Source organism: Onychostoma macrolepis, chromosome 24 (genome assembly GCF_012432095.1).
Source record: "Onychostoma macrolepis isolate SWU-2019 chromosome 24, ASM1243209v1, whole genome shotgun sequence".
Taxonomy (NCBI): domain Eukaryota; kingdom Metazoa; phylum Chordata; class Actinopteri; order Cypriniformes; family Cyprinidae; genus Onychostoma; species Onychostoma macrolepis.
In genome coordinates this window covers 17,940,547-17,962,224 of record NC_081178.1, presented here as the reverse complement: position 1 = coordinate 17,962,224, position 21,678 = coordinate 17,940,547, and the positions used below count along the sequence as shown (strand labels likewise).

General features: G+C 35.4%; 1 protein-coding gene across 3 annotated transcripts in view; it reads left to right on the top strand.

Moving 5' to 3' along the window:
- The window catches only part of gli3 (GLI family zinc finger 3), a 171,654-nt gene that overhangs the window by 135,600 nt on the left and 14,376 nt on the right, over positions 1 to 21,678 (top strand). Inside the window, exons 5-10 of one of the 3 annotated variants that reach the window (XM_058765221.1) lie at positions 803 to 1,002; positions 6,394 to 6,549; positions 10,108 to 10,312; positions 14,876 to 15,092; positions 17,634 to 17,747; positions 20,475 to 20,615. In XM_058765221.1, coding sequence (XP_058621204.1) covers positions 803 to 1,002; positions 6,394 to 6,549; positions 10,108 to 10,312; positions 14,876 to 15,092; positions 17,634 to 17,747; positions 20,475 to 20,615 — 1,033 coding nt within the window. Of the gene's footprint in view, positions 1 to 802; positions 1,003 to 4,336; positions 4,472 to 6,393; positions 6,550 to 10,107; positions 10,313 to 14,875; positions 15,093 to 17,633; positions 17,748 to 20,474; positions 20,616 to 21,678 lie in introns of those variants that run through there. The other 2 variants (XM_058765222.1, XM_058765224.1) reach the window with 2 other exon arrangements.

The following is a 21,678-nucleotide window of genomic DNA, read 5'->3' as shown; positions in this document are numbered from 1 at the left end:
AGGAATTTTCTGTAATTCATTTAGTTTTCTTTTTTACTGCTTGCCTCTTTTTTGGAAGTATGTTTGCAAGAATCAGTTATCTTCTTAATTAGTTTTTTGTTTTCCTTAGATTTTTTTAAGTCCCTTATACTTTATTGTTACAGAAGAACCTAAGTGTATTTTATTTTTCTTCATACTAAGTCATATAAACCCACACTGACAATCCTCCTTGAAAAAAAAAAAATAATAATAATACTTGAATAGGGGCTGTTTAAGACAACAACACAACAAAATACTCAGCAGACTTGAGTGACACTCACCATCTCAAGAAAATATGGCAAGGCATTGTGGGTAGCGGTGAGAATTCCTGGCTGTCTCTGTCTGATTAAAATGTGATGTGTTGAAAGTTGGCTTTGATCTTAGGAAATGTCTGCGAGGGGAGCAGTTGGAATTTAGCTTGGGCTTTTCCCCTCCCGCTCTCTCTGTGATTTGGCCCTGCAGATGGAGGCCGATAGATAGTGTCACCATTCATTTCCTGCTCAAGCTCCTACACCATTCTGAGCAGACGCTAGACCTGGAGCAGGGATCCAAAATGAATAGATCACATGCCGAGCTTTTGTGGCTTATGCATAGCTCTGTTTTCTTCTATGCTTCTCTCTAAATGTATGCATGTGCTTTGGATTGCACATGCACAGTTAACATGACATTTTGCAAATAACCCCAAAGACTTGGAACATCACACCCCACGGAATGAGTGGAAGAATACACCATATGAAAAAGACTCCTAAGGTGCTTAAATGCTTTTCTTCGTTTCTGATTCCAGGCCTCCTGCACTGGCGGCCAGCCCGGCATTTTCTGATATCATCCGGATCTCGCCACATCGGAACCCTTCCGTGGGGGCGGAGTCACCCTTTAACCCCCCACATCCATACATTAACCCCTACATGGACTATATCCGCTCGCTGCACAGCAGTCCCTCTCTGTCCATGATCTCTGTGGCCAGGGGCCTCAGTCCTGCAGATGGTGAGTACCTCAGAGACCTGTTCTGGGCCTGCTAAAATTCTTAATAATTCTTCTAAATGTCATACAATAGTGAGCAGGACAGAGCACACAATTCTAAGTATTAAACTTCTACACAAAACATGTCCTTCAGAAACTGATAATAGATTAAAAATCTATCTATCTATACTGTTTTATCTGTCATTATGTCAATCTATCTGGTGAGGCCTGGGATAATGCAATCATATATCCCTAATTTTATCTGTCTGTGGTGCTTCTCTCTGGAAAGGGGAGACCATAGTTTGATCGTTTGGCTGGGGTCACTCTCTTTGATCTTTGTCTCATGCCAGCAAACCTCTGGAGGAACATTCAACATGTCAGGCAGAGTCTAGTGATCACATCCTGAGTTAAGATGGGGGTGAAGTTCAAGGCCATGGTTGAGGGCGGAGGGCACAAGAAGGGAGGGAAGGATGAGAAGTGGGAATGGTTTAGAAGATGGACTCCAGAGGCCTGACGGGAAACCATTTTGGTTTCTTGTGTGAAGTCGGACTGGGAAATCCATTACAGGGTCAGCAAAGACAGCTGTTTTTAAAAGGTCTCTGCAGTATGCTGGCCTCTTGGCCTTCTCCTCGGGCATGGAGTTTTAATTGAAGCCTGAAGCACAAATACCAATGTGGGGCAATCAGAGGGGCCTCTCACAGGCCACAGATAATCACAACTGTATTGAACTGTGGTGCCATTTCACATCAGTCAGGTTTTACTATCTACCAAGTGTGTCAAAGGAAGACATGAAGCATTTCCAAATAGTTATTGACTATTCCCAGAGAAGAAACCTGAATAAGGGGTAAATTAAACTTGTTGATGCAATTTGGTTTGAGTAAAATAGATTATTTTGACAACTTGTACAAATATTTAAATTGCACATAAGGAAGTTTTCAAGTTTTTAACTCCTTAATAATAGAATTATGTTTCTACTCCAATTTGTTGTATTTGAATGTAGACATTTCAATGTAGACATTCAAATGGTGTCTGTAATAAAAACTTGTTTTCATTAAATAATGATAATAATAACCGGATAGCTCATTGCTTTTTTTCCCTACCCTCACAGCCAAACCACTCACCTAAAATCACCCAATTTGAAGCATATCTGTCACACAGGATTAGTTTTTATTTCAGATGTTATCTGCAATGTTTATGGTCTTTTTGGGGCGATATATTTAAATCGTTGGATGTTAAAAGGTGGATGTGTCTGCTGCGCACTTGCCAACACAGGTAACTGATCCAACACAAAATATATTTCTTTATGTACGTTATAATGCAGGAAATATGAAACATGAACATATATCTGGTATTAGTATCAGAAATTGATTTGAATATACAATGAATAATACAATACAAGCCTCTGTTCCTGTATTGCTCTATGTTGTATTGAAATTAAAAGCTTACCATGCATCATCTTGGAAATAAAGCTTCTTGTCTTTAAGTCCGTACCATATGTAGTCAGCGTTATTTCTCAGAATAACTTATGATGTGTATATTTTTAATGTCCTGATTGAGCAACATCTATTTCAGACCCTCCAAGATTGCGCAAATATGACGTTTGACAAGCATTACCGTTTCCATGTAAAGTTATGTGTTTGTGACCCTGGACCACAAAACCAGTCATAAGTAGCACAGGTTTTAAATATAGCATACGTATTTGTAGCAATAGCCAAAAATACATTGTATGGGTCAAAATTATAGATTTTTCTTTTATGCCAAAAATCATTAGGATATTAAGTAAAGATCATGTTCCATGAAGATATTTTGTACATTTCATACTGTAAATATATCAAAACTTAATTTTTGATTAGTACTATGCATTGCTAAGTACTTCATTTGGACAACATTAAAGGTGATTTTCTCAGTATTTATTTTTATTTATTTTTTTTGCACCCTCAGATCCCAGATTTTCAAATAGTTGAATCTTGGGCAAGTATTGTCCTATCCTAACAGACCCTACATCAATGGAAAGCGTATTTATTCAGCTTTCAGAAGATGTATAAATCTCAATTTTAAAAAAATTGACCCTTATGACTGGTTTTGTGGTCCAGGGTCACATATATGTTAAATTAATAATTCATTTTTAATTTAACCAAATTAATAATTAATTTAACCAACGGTTAAATCATTACCTGCTTCAAAACGAATGCTGTTAACGAGATCATTGTTGAAATATTTGCAGTATGAATATGAATAAATAATACTGTATGAATAAAAACACTATAACAAAATTACTTAAACAGTGAATGACTGTACAAGGCGAATATGTGTATACAAAGCATAAATCTTTATTCAGATTTATATATATTGTGGATTTCGTCCATCCAATGTTTATCAAGTTTATCTGATGTTTGCAACTGTAATGTATATGAACGTAACTTTTTAATAAGCAGGGGAAATTCCAGACATTAAAAAAACAGCCGTACATGCTTAGGACCTTTGCGTTGTAAGAATGTACAGGGATACTTTAGTTATAAAAACGCTGACTTGTTAGGTGATGTTTTCTCATTAAAATCATACGATTTCCTATTAATTCAATAGAATATATGGGAATACTGGGGAATAGCAATATGGCGGCACGGCGGCTTCACTTTCATGACGTCATGAGCAATCCAGTTCTCTATTAAAGATCAGTGGATTTAACCCTCTGGGGTTGTCAAACGCCCCAGCGGGTTTTGTGGCATTTTTTCCTGATAACGCTGAAAAGAACTTAAATTACTCAGTCAAATTTGATTGTTCTGATAAGGGCATTACATAATTTGAATCCATATCTGTATTGATCAAAAACAATAAATCAATATTGTTAAGCAATAATGTCCACACAGCTATGTTTACCCGTTTTAGTTTATCCACACATATACACGACATAAACACTGACAGTCAAAATGCGCCATCGGACAAACGCTAATTAAACTTGACTATTTTGGCCCTCCAAAACTATTTTGGCCATAACTGAAGATTGCTGTTTCAGTTTTTTGAGTTTTTGGTTGCAGAAATTTTTGGGCATCAGTAATATTATGTTATCCCTGGCATAGCTGTTATTCAGCAAACACATAGGGGGCCTATTTTAACGATCTAAGCTCATGGTCTAAAGCGCACAGCGCAGGTGCACTTAAGGCGTATCCGAATCCACTTTTGGATTCGGATACGGTACGGGAAAACGGTCGGCACGCCCGGCACATGGTCTAAAAGTGTTGTCCCTATTCTCTTAATATTCTCTTAATGAGTAATGGGTGTGTTTTGCGCATAACGTCCAATAAACCAATCAGAGTCTCATCTCCCATTCCCTTTAAGAGCCAGTTGCACTCGCGCCATGGCGGATTCCCTATTTACACGGCGGAATCTGCAAGAGCAAAGACTGAAAGCGTTTCCAGAGAGGAAACGGAGCTGCTCATGCGTGAGCAAATAGGTAGCCTATTCTGATACATGCAATGACTATCCATTATGACATGTAGGCATTTTTATATTTATGTAGCCTACACAATAATAATCTTTTACATTGTAATCCTTTAATTTTAATATTTGGCATGTTTGTGTGCTGCTGCGTGTCTCTGTACGCGCGTTGTGGACCCACCTATAGGCGCATATTACTAACGTGCTCTTCAGACCAGGTTTTAGTTGGTCAATGGCACAGTCTATTTCAGATGCCTCAAAATAGCAACTCGTCAACAATGTGCCTGAAGTTGAACACACCTCGTTTTCAGACCAGCACGCCTATGAGCGCACAAATGGGCGCGATGCATTTGCTGTTTAATCAACGTGGCGCAGGATGTGAAAATGATTACTGCGTCGGGCTGAAACTAGTAAAAAACACTTGCGCCGCATTGTGCCGGGTTTATGATAGGGCCCAGGGAGTGACTGTGTAGGCTGAATATTTTTCCCATTATCGTTATTCATTTTGAAGCCATTATCTATGTATTCCTTAATAAGGTATTTGGTTTCCAGCACATCCCTTACATATATTCTGAAACAATAATTATTAGTAAAATTTAGCATTCCATGTGCAGCCACCAGTTTATGTTAGTGGAAAGAATAAGCAAACATCGGTGGGAGTTTTATCGCTCTTTCGCTTTATCATTTTTTTCTGCTTGCTTTCCAACCCTCTTTTGAAACACATTTTTTTGTAATCTCCCAGATGCCAACATGCTCCACCAGCAGAATGCCTGCTGGCTCTGGTGGTGCACCATACTGAGGGTGCATATTCATCCTTAAAAATCGCCCCTGCCATTCCCCACCACCAGTCCATCAGTTCAATGCCAACATCTCCCATTTAGAAATTCCACAAAGCTTTTTTCTACATGTGAACGGGAAATGAGGCACATTACAGTTTAATGCAAGAGCCAAGGCAAGAAGGAACAACAGAGACAATTAAGGAAGCCCCCCTAACCCCTCCCTCGCTACTTAAGTCATAATACCCACATCGAATTAATTTGGAATTTCTTCTTACATTCACACAACCAATCAGAGATGCATATTCCATGCATTCAGTTCGGGCCTCAGTTGAGATCCTTTCATCCGCTCTGTTCATTTCTTCTGGGGAAGACAGGATTTAGCCACAACACTTTGTGCAGCTAAAATGATTTTGTATTTGCATTGAGAAGCACTGTGTCAGTCTTTCTCCTTTTTCTCTTTTTGTGTGTATGTGTGTGTTTGTGAGTGTGCTTTCTCAATTGTGTTGTTTGCATAGAAAAGCATGTTGCCAAAAGTTTATTTTTAGGATGCATTTCTAGGACCTGTTATCACTCTGTTGCTAAAGTGTGGGAGGAAGATAGAGGCAACACATGAAAGAGAGACAGAACAAATCAGAGAAAGGCAATTTTAATTGTTCATATCTAAAATTATGCGTTCTTTTTCCCTAAAATTAAAATGGTTAATTAGTTACACTCATATAACTTTCTTTCTTCTGTGAAACAGAAAAGATACTTGGCAAAATGTCTCCATATAATGAAAGTGGGACCTGAGGTTGTCAAGCTCTAATAATGACAATAAAGCACCATTAAAGTATTTTAAAAAAATTGTCCATACACCAGACTCCAGTACTCCACAAGTCCAGACTTGTGCACTATATTCCATGTCTTCTCAAGTCAAAACCATTGATTCACAAGTTTAAGAAATTAAAAAAGGTCAGTTATTCAAGATTATTCAAGATTTGTAGTAACATGCAGGCACACATGTATTTCTTTGCTAGCATTCAAAAGTTGGGGGTAATGTCTTTTAATGTTTTTATAATCTAATTTATTTGGTCCTTGCTAGATAAAATGATTCATTTAAGTTTTTATTTATTTATTTATTTTGTTATCTTACTGATCCAAAACTTTTGAACAGTGATATTTTTGTCAAATGACTGTTTTATGTCATTGTTTGACCCTTCAGCACCCCACGCCAGTTTGACCACGGCGGAGTACTACCACCAGATGGCCCTACTTGCAGGTCACCGCAGCCCGTACGCTGACATCATTCCTTCAGTGGCATCCGCAACAGGGCCTACAAGCAGTGCCCTGCATATGGAGTACCTACAGGCTATGGAAAGTAAGTTCTCCACTTGCTTACACTTTTCTGATGTCTACCGTCACCTGTCAGAGGGGCAGATTTACAGTAGGCTGAGACTATTAATACCCAGAACCTTAACCATTCAAAAAAGCAATCATGGCTTCCCAATAATCCCCATCCACTTGATTGGCTCTATGACACTCTCTCTCCTCTCCACCTGTAGCTGGTGTGTGGTGAGCGCACTGGCGCCGTTGTACACAATAAAGCGCTATATAAATGCCTCATTCATTCATTCATTCATTCATCATAGTTGGAAACAGTTGTGCTACTTGTTATTTTTTGGGACCTGTGATACTTTTCTCAAGATTCTTTGTTAAAAAGTTAAAAAGAACAGTTTATTAAAAATAGAAATGTTGTGTTACAATATACACTACTATTCAAAAGTTTGGGGTCAGTCAATTTAAAAAATAAAAATAAAAATAATAATAATAAAAAAAATTATTCAGCAAGGATATTAAATGGATAAAAAGTGATATATATATATATATATATATATAAGGAACAAATTGCAAATCTTTCCCTCTAAGCCATTTCCAAATAATTAAACTGGTTAAACTGTTCCATTGTCTTAAGGTTTTCAAAGGGGGGGAGTGTGCACAGGATGTATGCAAATGAGTTATTTTGAAGTGTAAATAGGAAATTAAAGGCACAGTGATTCGAAGAGAGGTCAGGTGGACTGGCCTGTTAGTCTTTGATGAGAATGCATTTAGTCAGCCCGTCACCGGCTTCCCCATTCTTCACAAACTAATTAAAACTAGCCAAACTTGCATGGCTATCAGAAAATTAATTGCTATTAAGTGGGAATTGGAATGTCCCACTATTCATCACTGGAGAAATCCTTTCTTCTATGGGACTGTTTAAGATTAATAGACTGAAATAAAACAATTAGGGCCATTGTTTTCAAATGGAGATGTTGGCATCCCCCCTACTTCAAATAGCCTGTGATCAGCCCTTAGTAACTCATCCTATTTTAACAATGTGTGTTCCGTGTCAGCCAAATTAACACTTTAAAGCTCTTTTTATGATATATAGGCTCTGAGAAGGGGAGTGAATGAGTAGAAGTGCATTATCTAGGAGCTTTTGTTAATAATGGGGATGGGATAGCACAGTCGTAGTTTAGACATCAGTGTAATTACTTTTAGAGAAAAACTGACGAATGAAGGAATTAACCTGTCCTGCGTATTTGTGTTTAAGCATTTTTAACGCATTAGCTGCTAATTAACCAATGTCAATTTGATTCTGCCTCTATTAAATGGCTTATTTTGGATCCTCTTTGGGATGTAGATGGATTTTTAAGGTGGAACTATTGTTTTTTTTTTGTTTTTTTTCACACTTTTTGTTTTTCCACATCCACATTTCCATTTCCATTTTCATTTTTGACAAAAGATGTTTGACCAAGCATGTAATATTTACTTCTATTACAAATCAGCAATTGTTCAGTGATTGGTATGTTTTGAACACTTCCTTAGTGGTTTGGCTTTTTTACCCATCATGGTTAAAAACTAATCCAGTGGTTCTCAATATTAATAGCTCCAAGGCCCCTTATTGTCCACAAAAATATTCAACCAGTAAGAACCACTGAACTAGTCAAACTGTTTTAACAAGCTTAATCAACTTGTGCCACTAATAAACTAGCACTGAGATCTGCATGACTGGTTAACTGCATGACTTTTTTTCTTTCTTTTTTTTTTCTCTTCTCATCCTGTTGACCAGTGTAAGGTGTATTGTGTACTTTCATAGTGGTTTTGCCTTTTGTTTGCCTATCATAGTTACAACAGTCAAACTTTTAAACTTGCTTAATAATATACTGTACCATTACTGCTAATCTATTATATCAAAGCCTGTCAAAACCTTGATCTAGCTAGTGATAATCTTAAATAACCTCTATATGTGTGTGTGTGTGTGTGTGTGTGTGTATATATATATATATATATATATATATATATATATATAATTATTATTATTTTTTTTTTGCATTTTATTGACCAGTAAATTGTGTTTTGGCCAATTTCATACTTGTTTTGCCTGTCATGCTTATCCTAGTAAAGCTGCCTAATAAAACAAATTTAAAAACTTCAAAATTAAACCAACATTGCCAGTGTAAAATAAGTTAAGTTATTTAAAAAACGGAACACTAAGCTTTTTCATACAAGCTTAAATTTCCAGTTTAAAACGTCTTTTTGCATTTGCTATTCTACCAGCTTAACCAGCTCATGTCATAAATAGACCAGAATTGTTCATTTAAAACTAGTTAAGACCATCTTGGAGTTTATGCTGATCCAAACTGGTCTTTGCAGTAGGAAAATCAATATGGCATTATAGGCCGCACATATTATTGTACATGAGTGTGTATTATAATGTGTATAGTATTGGTGCTTAAGTATTTGGATTTGTGTGTGTGTGTGTGTGTGTGTGTGTGTGTAAGTTTGTGCTTGTGTCTATTTACAAAGTCTTAAATCACAGTTCTAAGTAGAATGCCAGCAATGTGGTAAGATGTTCCAAATGTGGGAATACAAACACTCTCTCTCACACACACATACACACACACAAACACACACACAGACACAGAGTGATTTAAATGTGAATGACAGACCCTGTAATCACTGTATGTGTCAAACAAGAAAGAGAGAAGGGAGAGAGTCAGAGAGAGAGAAAGAGAGAGTGTAATCTTGTTTTGTTTTGCGTGCTTTCTCTTAAAAATGTACAGAACAACTGAAAGAAAAAATGAGTCACAAAGTCATTGTGTCACTCCACACAACAAAAGACCACCATCCCCCCACACGCCTCTCTTCCCCTCCTCCTTTCACTTCTCCCTCCATTTCTCCCTTCTTTCTTGTTTGTGACATTCGCCAATGAAAAGACAACAAAAGTCATTTCTTAATCTGTAGGTGCCAGTCATTGTGCGTGAGTGGAGGGCCTGTCTGCGTTCGATCTGCTTTCTAGTGAAAGCTTTTCAAAAACAACCCAGTGCAATTCCATTCAGCATTAACACACTATTCAACCCAATTAAGCGTGATTCAACATCGCAGTGAAAGCAGTGCAGTGAGACCAGAAAGCAGTGAGAAAAGTGGAGCTGTAGTCCTATGTGTTTTTACAATGCGTAAAAAGTGCATGCAATGCAGAAAATGTGGTCATTGTTGAATGCATCCAACAGACTATGATGAATAAATTGCATGTGATTAAAAAGATGGTCATGATTCCTGGTCAGTAACGCTTTCTGTGTGGTTAATTCTCAAAAATAATATACGAACCACAAGAGAATGGGAACTTTTATTGAAATGATGTCAGTACTTGACTGTAGTGCTCTCCATTTCTCTCTCTACCGCTCTTTAAATAAAAATTTCTTTCAAAAATTAAATTAATTTCAATTAAATAAAAAACAAATAAATTTGAATTAAAATAAATTAAAAATAAGTAAAATATAAAATAAAAATGATGATTTTATGTCTTTTTGTGCCTGCTGTTATATCACCAGTTTTAAATACATAACATACTATGTTCTTTCTCTGTTTTCTCTCTCTGTCTGTGTCTTCTCAGCTTCACGATTTCCAAGTCCTAGGCTTACAAATCGGCCCAGCAGAAAACGACCCCTTCCCAGCTCCCCTTCCCTGTCTGACCCCAGTTTTGACCTGCAGGCTATGATTCGCACCTCGCCCAACTCTCTAGTCACTATACTTAATAATTCCCGCTCCAGCTCATCCACCAGTGGATCCTATGGACACCTCTCAGCTGGGACTATCAGGTATGTACTACAATGAATTAAGATTTTTTTTTATTATTATTATTTTACAAACATAAAACTGGATTTTGCATTATTTTAATTAAAAATATATTTTTTGTTAATATATCAAGGGAATTGTTTAGTTTTTGTCTCACATGAGATAAGCAAGTCTTAATTTCTCACTTGATGGATTTTAAAGTATAGTTTACCTAAAATTCTTCATTTATTCATCTTCATGTCATTCCAAACTTGGACACTGTTCCAAGTATGAAAATAAAGAGAGAGGTGTGTATTGGAACAGACAAGAGGCAAGAGAATGCGGGAGAGATTCTGAGAAAGAGATAGAGAGGAAAAGCAATCCATACTGTAAGTGGACACTCCAGCGCATCCTCAGAAGCGGAGTGATGAATGAACACTGGACGGCGAAATAAACGAGGGAACACAGAGAGCGCTATTAGGAGGAAGCGTGTGAACATATTCCTCCCCTCCTCCCTCACACTCGTCTGTCTGATATGCATCATCTGATTAATGTTCTTTCTATCAGCTGAGAAGAGCTTTACCCTAAGACTGCCGCCATGCAATCGCTCACTCTGGAAAGGAGGAGAGGAAGGGGGAATGACGAATGAAAGGGTCATGAAGAGGGGGACAGAGGAAGAAAGCAAAGTCTGGGCTGAGGACAGTAACACAAGCTGTAATGGGAAAGAGAGAGAATCTGTTGTGGATGAAGTGAATAAAACTGACCCATTCACTTTCTCTGAGGTGTAATTCATGAGCAGTTCAACCTGAGGGTGTTCGCTGACCATCCTGCTTTCTAATCACATGTTTATCTGTTTCAAAGACTAAATAATTAATGTTTTTCAAATGATCCCACTTATATGGGGCACAGTCGATTTGGTCAGTTCATAGCAGGAGTCCAGACAGACATTAAGTGGATAATAAAGTGTTTGTCACAACAGTAAGACTTATTTAAGGAGGCTGTTCAAGATTCAGATACTGGTCAACAAAATGGATTGAAGCTTCATCAATGCTCCTTTAATTTGGCATATCTAAATTTGTCCCAGTCACAAGACACTGCCATATTGTGATTTACTTACTACTCTCTGCCAAAAATAGTAAGCTTACATTTCTTCTTGAAATAAGTACATCATCTTAGTTCTCATAGTGCTCTCAATGAATTTATTTTATTTTTATTTTTTTTGGCGCTACTTGCACTGCGAAAGTGTATGCTACAAAATTGTACAGACAGACACTATTCTTAAAAAGTTTGGGGTCTGTAAGATTTTTGAATATATTTACATTTATTTAATCAAAAATACAGTAAAAATGGTAATAATGTGAAATATTTAAAATAACTTTTATATTTGTATCTATTTTAAATAGATGATATATATATATCGATATATATATCTGTATATTTCTATGATGGCAAAGCTGAATTTTCAGCAGTCATAACTCCAGTCTTCAGTATCAGTGATCCTTCAGAAATCTTTCAAAAATGCTGATATGCTGTTTCTTATTATTGTCAGTGAGAGAATTCTGTGCACATTTTTCTTGATTCTTTGATAAATGGAACATTTAAAAGAGCAGCATTTATTTGAAATGGAAATATTTTGTAACATAAGTGTCTTTACTCTCACTTTTGATTAATTTAATGCACTGCTGAATAAAAGTTTCTTACAAAATCTACTGACCCCAAACCTTTGTATGATGGTGTCGTGAAATGAGACATGCTTTCTGAAATTTTATTTCCTCAAGACTTTAAAAAATCACATAAACAAATTATCATAAAATGGAATTTATTTTATTTTATTTTTTTTGGCGCTACTTGCACTGCGAAAGTGTATGCTACAAAATTGTACAGACAGACACTATTCTTAAAAGTTTGGGGTCTGTAAGATTTTTGAATATATTTACATTTATTTAATCAAAAATACAGTAAAAATGGTAATAATGTGAAATATTTAAAATAACTTTTATATTTGTATCTATTTTAAATAGATGATATATATATATCGATATATATATCTGTATATTTCTATGATGGCAAAGCTGAATTTTCAGCAGTCATAACTCCAGTCTTCAGTATCAGTGATCCTTCAGAAATCTTTCAAAAATGCTGATATGCTGTTTCTTATTATTGTCAGTGAGAGAATTCTGTGCACATTTTTCTTGATTCTTTGATAAATGGAACATTTAAAAGAGCAGCATTTATTTGAAATGGAAATATTTTGTAACATAAGTGTCTTTACTCTCACTTTTGATTAATTTAATGCACTGCTGAATAAAAGTTTCTTACAAAATCTACTGACCCCAAACCTTTGTATGATGGTGTCGTGAAATGAGACATGCTTTCTGAAATTTTATTTCCTCAAGACTTTAAAAAATCACATAAACAAATTATCATAAAATGGAATTTATTTATTTTATTTTTTTTGGCGCTACTTGCACTGCGAAAGTGTATGCTACAAAATTGTACAGACAGACACTATTCTTAAAAGTTTGGGGTCTGTAAGATTTTTGAATATATTTACATTTATTTAATCAAAAATACAGTAAAAATGGTAATAATGTGAAATATTTAAAATAACTTTTATATTTGTATCTATTTTAAATAGATTATATATATATATCGATATATATATCTGTATATTTCTATGATGGCAAAGCTGAATTTTCAGCAGTCATAACTCCAGTCTTCAGTATCAGTGATCCTTCAGAAATCTTTCAAAAATGCTGATATGCTGTTTCTTATTATTGTCAGTGAGAGAATTCTGTGCACATTTTTCTTGATTCTTTGATAAATGGAACATTTAAAAGAGCAGCATTTATTTGAAATGGAAATATTTTGTAACATAAGTGTCTTTACTCTCACTTTTGATTAATTTAATGCACTGCTGAATAAAAGTTTCTTACAAAATCTACTGACCCCAAACCTTTGTATGATGGTGTACGTGAAATGAGACATGCTTTCTGAAATTTTATTTCCTCAAGACTTTAAAAAAAATCACATAAACAAATTATCATAAAATGGAATTTATTTATTTTTATTTATTTTTTATTTTTACATATGTTGTATTGTTTAAGACATTATCGAAAGTGTAATATCCCATAAGTACTACATCAGATTTTGAACAAGAGATTGTTACAGATTTTGCAGCATGTCAGAAAATCAGAAGTTGTTACATTTGAACAGTTTTATAATTTCTATATCAAACTGAAGGATGGATCTACAGCTATCATCCCTGGCGATGTGTCACTCAGTTTGACGTCTAGCATCCAGCACTATTAGGAAACAACGTTACCTGGTTTGGGTGGGGGTCTCAGAGAGAGAAAAGAGGACAGAAATGGACCTCTTTCCTCCACTGAGAGTGATTAATCAGTGATTTGTTTTCGCAAGCTAATCAGTCATATCTCATGTGAACATGTGGGGACAGAGGTGGCAGGCAAGGGTCCAGGCCTGATGAGTGATGAGACAGCTGCATCAGCCACGCAGCGTCTGGCTACATTGATTTCCTCTCTGCCTGTAATAGGACTAGTAGACGTATGAGCTCGTATGGAGTGGTCAGCATGCCCCACGATGAATGGAACCCCCTATGAATGTCTGTTATTGAGCATCAAGGCTTTATCATTAAAGGACTGTGGCATCTATAGAAGAGGAGGTGATATATAAAAGTTCGATACTGTGCTTAAATACAGCTTTTATGCTCATCAGGTGATTCATTATTTTACATGAACTATCTTGGACTTTTTCTTAAAAGGGTTTATGGTTGTTGTTGTTTTTATTTATTAAGATAATCAATTTAATACATTGTATGTGTAATTTATGGACTGTACTAAAAATGGTTCTTATTAAAATAATTGTTTTGTTAATATATTTCTTTTTTATTATTTTGTGTTATAAAATATTATTGCATTGTATACACTACCTTTCAAAAGTCTGGGGTCAGTAAAACCTTTTTTTAGGAAAATAATACTTTAATTCAGTGAATTAAATTGATAAGAAGTGGCAGTAAAGAATTTTACATTGTTACAAAAATCTCTTTCAAATAAATCCTGTACTTTTGAACTTTCTCTTTATCCAAAAATCCTGAAAAAACACAAAAATATGAAGCAGCACAACTGTTTTCAACTTTAGCAATGATAAGAAATGTTTCTTGAGCACCAACTCATATTAGAATGATTTCTGAAGGATCATGTGACACAAAGGCTGGAATAATGGTTGCTGAAAATTCAGTTTTGTAATCACAGAAATGTTACATTTTAAAATAGATTAAAATTGAAAACAGTTGTTTTAAATTAAAATAATATTTTGCAGTATTGTTTTTACTGTATTTTTGATCAAATAAATGCAGCCTTGGTTAGCATAAGAAACTTATTTCATTAAAAACCTTACTGACCACAAACATTTGAACAGCAGTGTATCATAAATATTAAGTGATGAATGAATGAATGAATGAATGAATATTCAATAACAACTATTATATAAATGGAGTTTATAATTTACCACGTGACCAAATTTCTAACATGAACTAAATTTATTAATTTAATTTTAAAATTAATTATTTTATTTATTTTGCCTTACAGCCCTGCACTGAGTTTTGCATATCCTCCAACACCTGTGGCACTGCAAATGCATCAGCAGCTGATCAGCCGGCAACCGGGCATCGTAGGTTCTGCGTTTGGACACAGTCCACCCCTTGTGCACCCATCTCCTGCCTTTGCCACCCAGAGACCAGTTCCTGGCATTCCTCCCTCCAGTCTGCCACCTACAGAGCGTTCCACAGCATCAAATGACTCACAGGTCAGTCCTCATTTCTGTATGAATTATTTTATTGGTTATTAATAATAATAGTAGAGAAGATATGATGGAAACAAGTCAGTTTAATACAAGCTGCTCAGTTTTTCTGGAGCATGTGGTTCAAACCTTCACAAGTTAGAAAATACAATACAAAGCAGCAAGAACTTAAAAAATTAAGGAGATTTTCATTTGTAAGTTTAAACAACACAAAGCATTTTTAAATCATTTAACATGATTGCTTTTGGCTGTTCTTGTATTAAACAGCAACAGAAGTCGTTTAGTTCACACAATGATTTTCCTCCTCAAGGCTTAAATTTATTCAGCGCTTATCATCACAAGTGCTGGTGCTATTTATTATTGTGTGTGGTTCATGAAAACACACCACCAACACGACAGCACTTATAAACAGCAGAGAAAGTGTGGCTGCAGGTAGCCCTCCCTCACAGACAGGCCTCATGGGAGTTTTTCCCTTGTGTGCGCGTAGTTTCTGTGTTGTGTCTCGATGTGGTGAGCTTACCCAGAAGGCACCTTTGAGAAATAACACCCTGCTTGTTAGCAGCAAAAATCTTGCCACCTCCACCATTAATCAGACTCAGATACATTCCCAAACCTTCTCTTTGAAGGATGAGCATAAAAGTGTTTTTCTTCTACAGTTTTTTTCACCTATATCATGCCTTTTCCATTTATACTCACCCGATTCGCTGGATTAGAATCTGTAGAGTGCATCATGTTGTTTTTATCTGTCTTCGTATCGATTCCTGTTTTTCTGTGCTTCAGTAACGGTTAACTCTTAGTGTAATGGTGAATGAGTTTTCCCAAGATTTTTCTCAATGCCAGTCTTTCCTTTCAAGCCATTACAGCCTTGCTACTCTTTCCTAGATCAGTGTCATCTATTTCCCCTCTAACCCCAGAGACAGCGCCAGCTTCTTTAATAGAAGGGCATCATGGAACATTTGTCTCACCATGTGGTCAAAAAGGAACAATTAATAAAAAAGGAGAGAAGGTGTGAGCATTTCTCAAAATGACAGACAGAGAAATATCAGATCATTGTGTTTTACTGGATCACTATGCACTTTAAGATCTAAAGTTATATACACTAAATGTGGTGTACAATATATTTCTAAGATTGTCTTTAAATTTATTAGCATGCATACTTAGGCTTAAGGGGGATAGTTCAACCAAAAATTAACATGTGGTCAACATTTACTCACCCTCATGTGATTAAAAACCTGTATGGTTTTGCAGGGTTTGTTGTCCTCGGCGAATATTGAATAAATTAATTTGCTCTACTATACTCAGAACTCAATGCAAACAGTTACTTTTCTGGCTTTGTACTGGGTAATATCTATCAAATTTAGTACACATTAGTACACATGCTAATTAAAGAGTCACAAAACTGGCAACGAGTATTTTCATGCGCAAATGGACACCAACCATTTGTGTATTTTATGTGCTTTAAAAGAAAGAAAGAAAGAAAGAAAAAAAGCTCAGCAAAGTTAAATGATTTGCTAGAGGAGTCTGGCAGAATGAACCTTCCTTTAGAGCCAAGGAATCCTGCTCTCTCATCCAAGGAATGTTACTTTTTTCTCTCCCACCGAGTGCTTTTTTTTCCTTTACTGGCTCTGGACAGTCACAAGGGACTTCCTCTGGCAGAGAGCGAGAGAGAGGCAGTGAATGAGTGGATAGAGTCAGAGGAGGGGTTATTGCTGTTTAGGGAGAAATTGTGAATAATGTAATAAATGAATTTTGAATAATGTCAGCAAATATTGTCAATGAATAATGTTCTTTTTTTGTTGTTGTTGTTGTTTGTTTGTTTTCTCTGAAGTAGATTTGTAATATATGCATATTATTACACTACCAAAAGAAATATCTTTTTTTTAGGAATGGTACCATGTTAATATTATGCATGTACCATTACAGTGCCGTGTTATACTCTAAAGTACAGTGGTAATTTATACTTACTATTTTAAATATCACATTTTGGACATACCAATACAGTAATATAGTAGTTTTTAGTTATGTACCATAGTAGTCCCTTGTGAAAAAGAATTGTGCTTAATTGTACTGAATGTGCATATTTAGTCAAATCTCAGAAGTATATTTTAGTATATTTACAGTTAGTATACTAGAGATAATATAATATTAATGAAATAAAAGGCCACTTAAGTGTAAAAGGCCACTTTGATGATCATATCTATGTCTCTTAACACCCTTAATAAAGTGTATATTATGTACACTTTTAAAAAGTAGACAATGTCAGCTTGTCAGTACATTCAGTAGCACACTTTATATTTATATTTATATTTATATTTATATTTATATTTATATTTATATTTATATTTATATTTATATTTATATTTATATTTATATTTATATTTATATTTATATTTATAGTAGTACACAATATTTAAAAACTAGTAGAAGTAATTATGAAATTACATATAAACACTTACACTTTCCACACTAATAAGTACCTATATTTTTGATGATGATTATTGTTATGTGGTCATATTTTATATGTGTTTTTAAAATATTTGCTTCTAGAGTAAACCCACCAGTGAGTCGGCTGTGAGTAGCACAGGGGACCCCATGCAGCACAAACGCTCCAAACTCAAACCAGATGAGGAGCAACCCAGCCCCAGAACCATTAGCGTGCAGGTATGCACATGCACACACACACACACACACACACACACACACACACACACACACATATATATATAACTAATCAGATAATATTAGTTTTAGATTTGAATTCTTCATTTAAAAGTAGACACTTCAAGCTTTCAGATACGGGAAAGACTGTACCTAGCTTTAGTTTCATACGGATTACATAATCAGATAATACTCGTTTTCGATTTGAATTCTTTCATTTAAAAGTAGACACTTCAAGTTTCATATACGGGAAAGACTGTAGCCTTCCTCGCTTTAGTTTCATATGGATTATATAATCGAATATTCGTTTTCGATTTGAATTCTTTCATTTAAAAGTAGACACACAAGCTTTCTATAGACATATTTCTCATCTCTCTGTGTCAAATATTCGCTGAGTTTGTAGAAAGTTGCTCACGGAGACCTAGACGGTAGAAAGTGCACCCTGTTTGTTTTGTTTATTTTGAAAAAGCACAATGTTTTGTTGTTACTGTCAGTGTACACAAATAAAAGTAGGCCCTTTTTTAGATTCGATTGATTTTAGTCTTATCTGTATCTGAGTATTTAAGGTTTCTCTGTGAATTGGGAAAAACTGAAAGTGAACACGCTGGCACGCAGAGGGTTAAAGACGCTGCATTCAATTTTATCTTTAGATGTTAAATTTAGATTTCAAATTCAATATTGATTTTAGAACTGTTTAAATTATTTACTGTATGTAACGCAAGTACTTTATAAGTAACTGTAATTAAATTACCTAAAAATGAGCAGTAATCCCTTACTTTACTTTTTCAGTGGATAAGTAATTTAATTACAGTAACACGTTACAACCAACACTGGTTAAATACAACCCAGCGCTGGGTAATATATGGACGAACCCAGCGATTGGGTTTCTGCCCAGAATAAAACATTAAAACATTGGGTTAAACATTTAACCCAACTATTGGTTGAAAACAACCCAGCATGTGTTCTGTCCAATATTTACCCAGCACTGGTTTGTATTTAACCCAGAATTTTTTAGAGTGTATATATAAAACACACACACACTTGATAGACATATATGTATAGGGCTAAAAAGCACTCACACAACCTCAAGGAGACAGTTACCACACATGCACACGCAGCAAGAGCTTTGGGACCAATTATGTGACGTACTGTAAAGCTATTTATTTGCGTGTTTGATTTGGTCGCCTGTTGTGGCACTGCTTCAGATGCGATAAGCCCCATTGATCTCCACAGCTTCAGAAGGAAATTGTTTTTCTTTTAATCAGATGGTTAACTGAATGGAAAAATGAAAGAAAAATTAGATGACACATTTTCTACAATGCCCCTTATAGCTGATGGTTGGATGACTGCTGGATGGCTTAAATGGACCTGGGTATTTTTTTTTTTTTTTCTTATTTATTTTTCTTCAAGCATTTTCCATAGCTTTTTTTTGTTTGTTTTAATTTTAGAAGTCATCATTCATTATCTCTCTCCCCCTCTCTCTCTCTCTCTCTCTCTCTCTCTCTCTCTCTTAACAGACAGTGAAATACATTTAGAACAGTGCAGCAGTGATTTAAAGGGGATTTGAGTCTTCAAATGCCCCAAACCCCTTGTATATCTTCTTGAATTTAGACTGGTAACACTTTAGTACAGGGACCAATTCTTACTATTAACTAGTCATTTATTAGCATGCCTGTTATTAACATATTGGCTGTCTATTAATACTTATAAAGCATCAATTCTGCATGACCATATTCTATATTCCTAATCCTACCCAATACCTAAACTTAACAACTACTTTACTAATTATTAATACGCAGCAAATTAGGAGTTTATTGAGGCAAAAGTGATAGTTAATGGTTTGTTAATGATGAGAAATGAACCTTAAAATAAAGTGTGATCGGTATGTTTAGTGATACTATTCAACAATTATTGTACTCTACAGATAGACAGGCAGATGTAGCAGCACACAAGAACTTCTCTCCAAATAGACCTCTGTATTCACAAATCCTAATTTCTATTTCCAAAGCTGTTAACACTTCTAGAACTTCTAAACAACTGCCAATTCTGCATAATTTGTGGCACTTACCAAGAAAAGTGCTCTTTCCAGGGCATTATAGGATGTTTTTTTCTTTCATAAAAAGAATAACATCCCTGTAAAGACATATAGCTAAATGTTTTCTCAAGAGATATTCCAAATGTCAGATGCGGAAGTTTAGCATTGTGTTAATGATACAAATAAGGTATGAGGACTCATCTGGCTGTCACATACTCAAAATAACATAATTTATCATTGTCTGCACTATTGAATAATTCACATTTAACAGGCCACACATAAAATTTTATCCTAGAATGAAATAATTTCCTTCATGCTGCTGTAACACACATTAGTATAAGTTTTTAAAATGACTCTTTGCACTATCAGCAATATATTGTGATAAAGCAACTGAATGTCTTTAATTGTAATAAAAGTTTTATTGCTGATTTGATGCAACAAAAACAGCTATTGACCAGAGTTCAACTTTACACTAATGAGCAGTGCTTTCTTCATTATAATATCAGTACAGTTGTACCACCCTGACATTTTTAACAATTATAATCATAAATCATTTAGGAATGCAATTGATCAGAAATTAAAACCATGCTCATTATAGAAGAGGTATATTCAAGTTATGCATGAATTAAATTTGTATTTTTGAATAAATAAATAATAAATATGCCCTCACTATTTGGCTGCATGTGTTTGTGCAGGAGCAAACGGATGGAATGACGCTGGTGAAAGAGGAGGGTGATAAGGAGGAGGGCAAGCAGGAGCCAGAGGTGGTGTATGAGACCAACTGCCACTGGGAAGGTTGCTGCAGGGAGTTTGACACCCAAGAGCAGCTTGTCCATGTGAGTGGACACCACGTATATGTTTCATCAATTGAAATGTTCAGTCTCTTAATAGAATCATTCATGATAAGGCTCTCAAATAGGTGGAAAAGACACACATACACACACAAACACCTTAAAATCCTACATTTGGCTTCAGACATCCCATTTGTCACAGCCACTCCCAAGCTTAACCAGAGGGTAAAAGGACATTAAAGCCCACTTTCTGTGAAGATACACCACTGTCCCCTTTAAACATTTCTCTCTGGACAACACACACAGCCATTCTTTAACCACTCTTTTCTCCTATAATCCACACAAACACACACATTCAAAGAAACACACACCAACCCCAAAGGCATCTGATAGAAAGATTCCCAGTTCTCCACGGCTGTCTATCCCTACTCTGACATGGCAATCCATGGCAGCCGCGCTAACCCCTATCTATAATTGAAAGCCTCCAGTTGGAATGGCCTGCCTCCCACATTTGAAGTCTTGTCCTCAAAGCTTAAAGATCTTGACAATTTCTTGCCTGAGCCTTTGAAAGAGGGATATAGATACATTTTGCTATATGTAACAATTATTTTTAGGTTTTAGGCAAAATCTTTGACAGAGTTGACAAACTACACAGACATTTATTTTTTTTTTATATAAAATTTTTTAATTACACTTACCCTATATTGTGTGCTTGTGTGTGTGTGTGTGTGTGTGTGTGTGTGTGCCTGGTATTCCCTACGATATGTATAACATGTAGTGTATAGTAATACCGGTAAATTTTGGCCTTGTGGGGACTTTTTTTTTTTTTTTTGGTCCCAGCTTATAAATCATACAGAGCTATTTTGAAAACTAAAATAGCAGAAAGTTTTGTGTGATGAGTAGGTTTAGAGTAGGATTAGGATAAGGCGATAGAAAATACAGTTTGTACAGTATAAAAAAACATTATGTCTATGGAGAGTCTCCATAAAACATGGAATCCAGTGTGTAAATATCATATATGTGTAAATTTTCACAACTTTTACTCTCCATTTAGATTTTTATTTATTTTTTGTTCATCAACCAAATGGCCCTGAGATGTAACTGATTA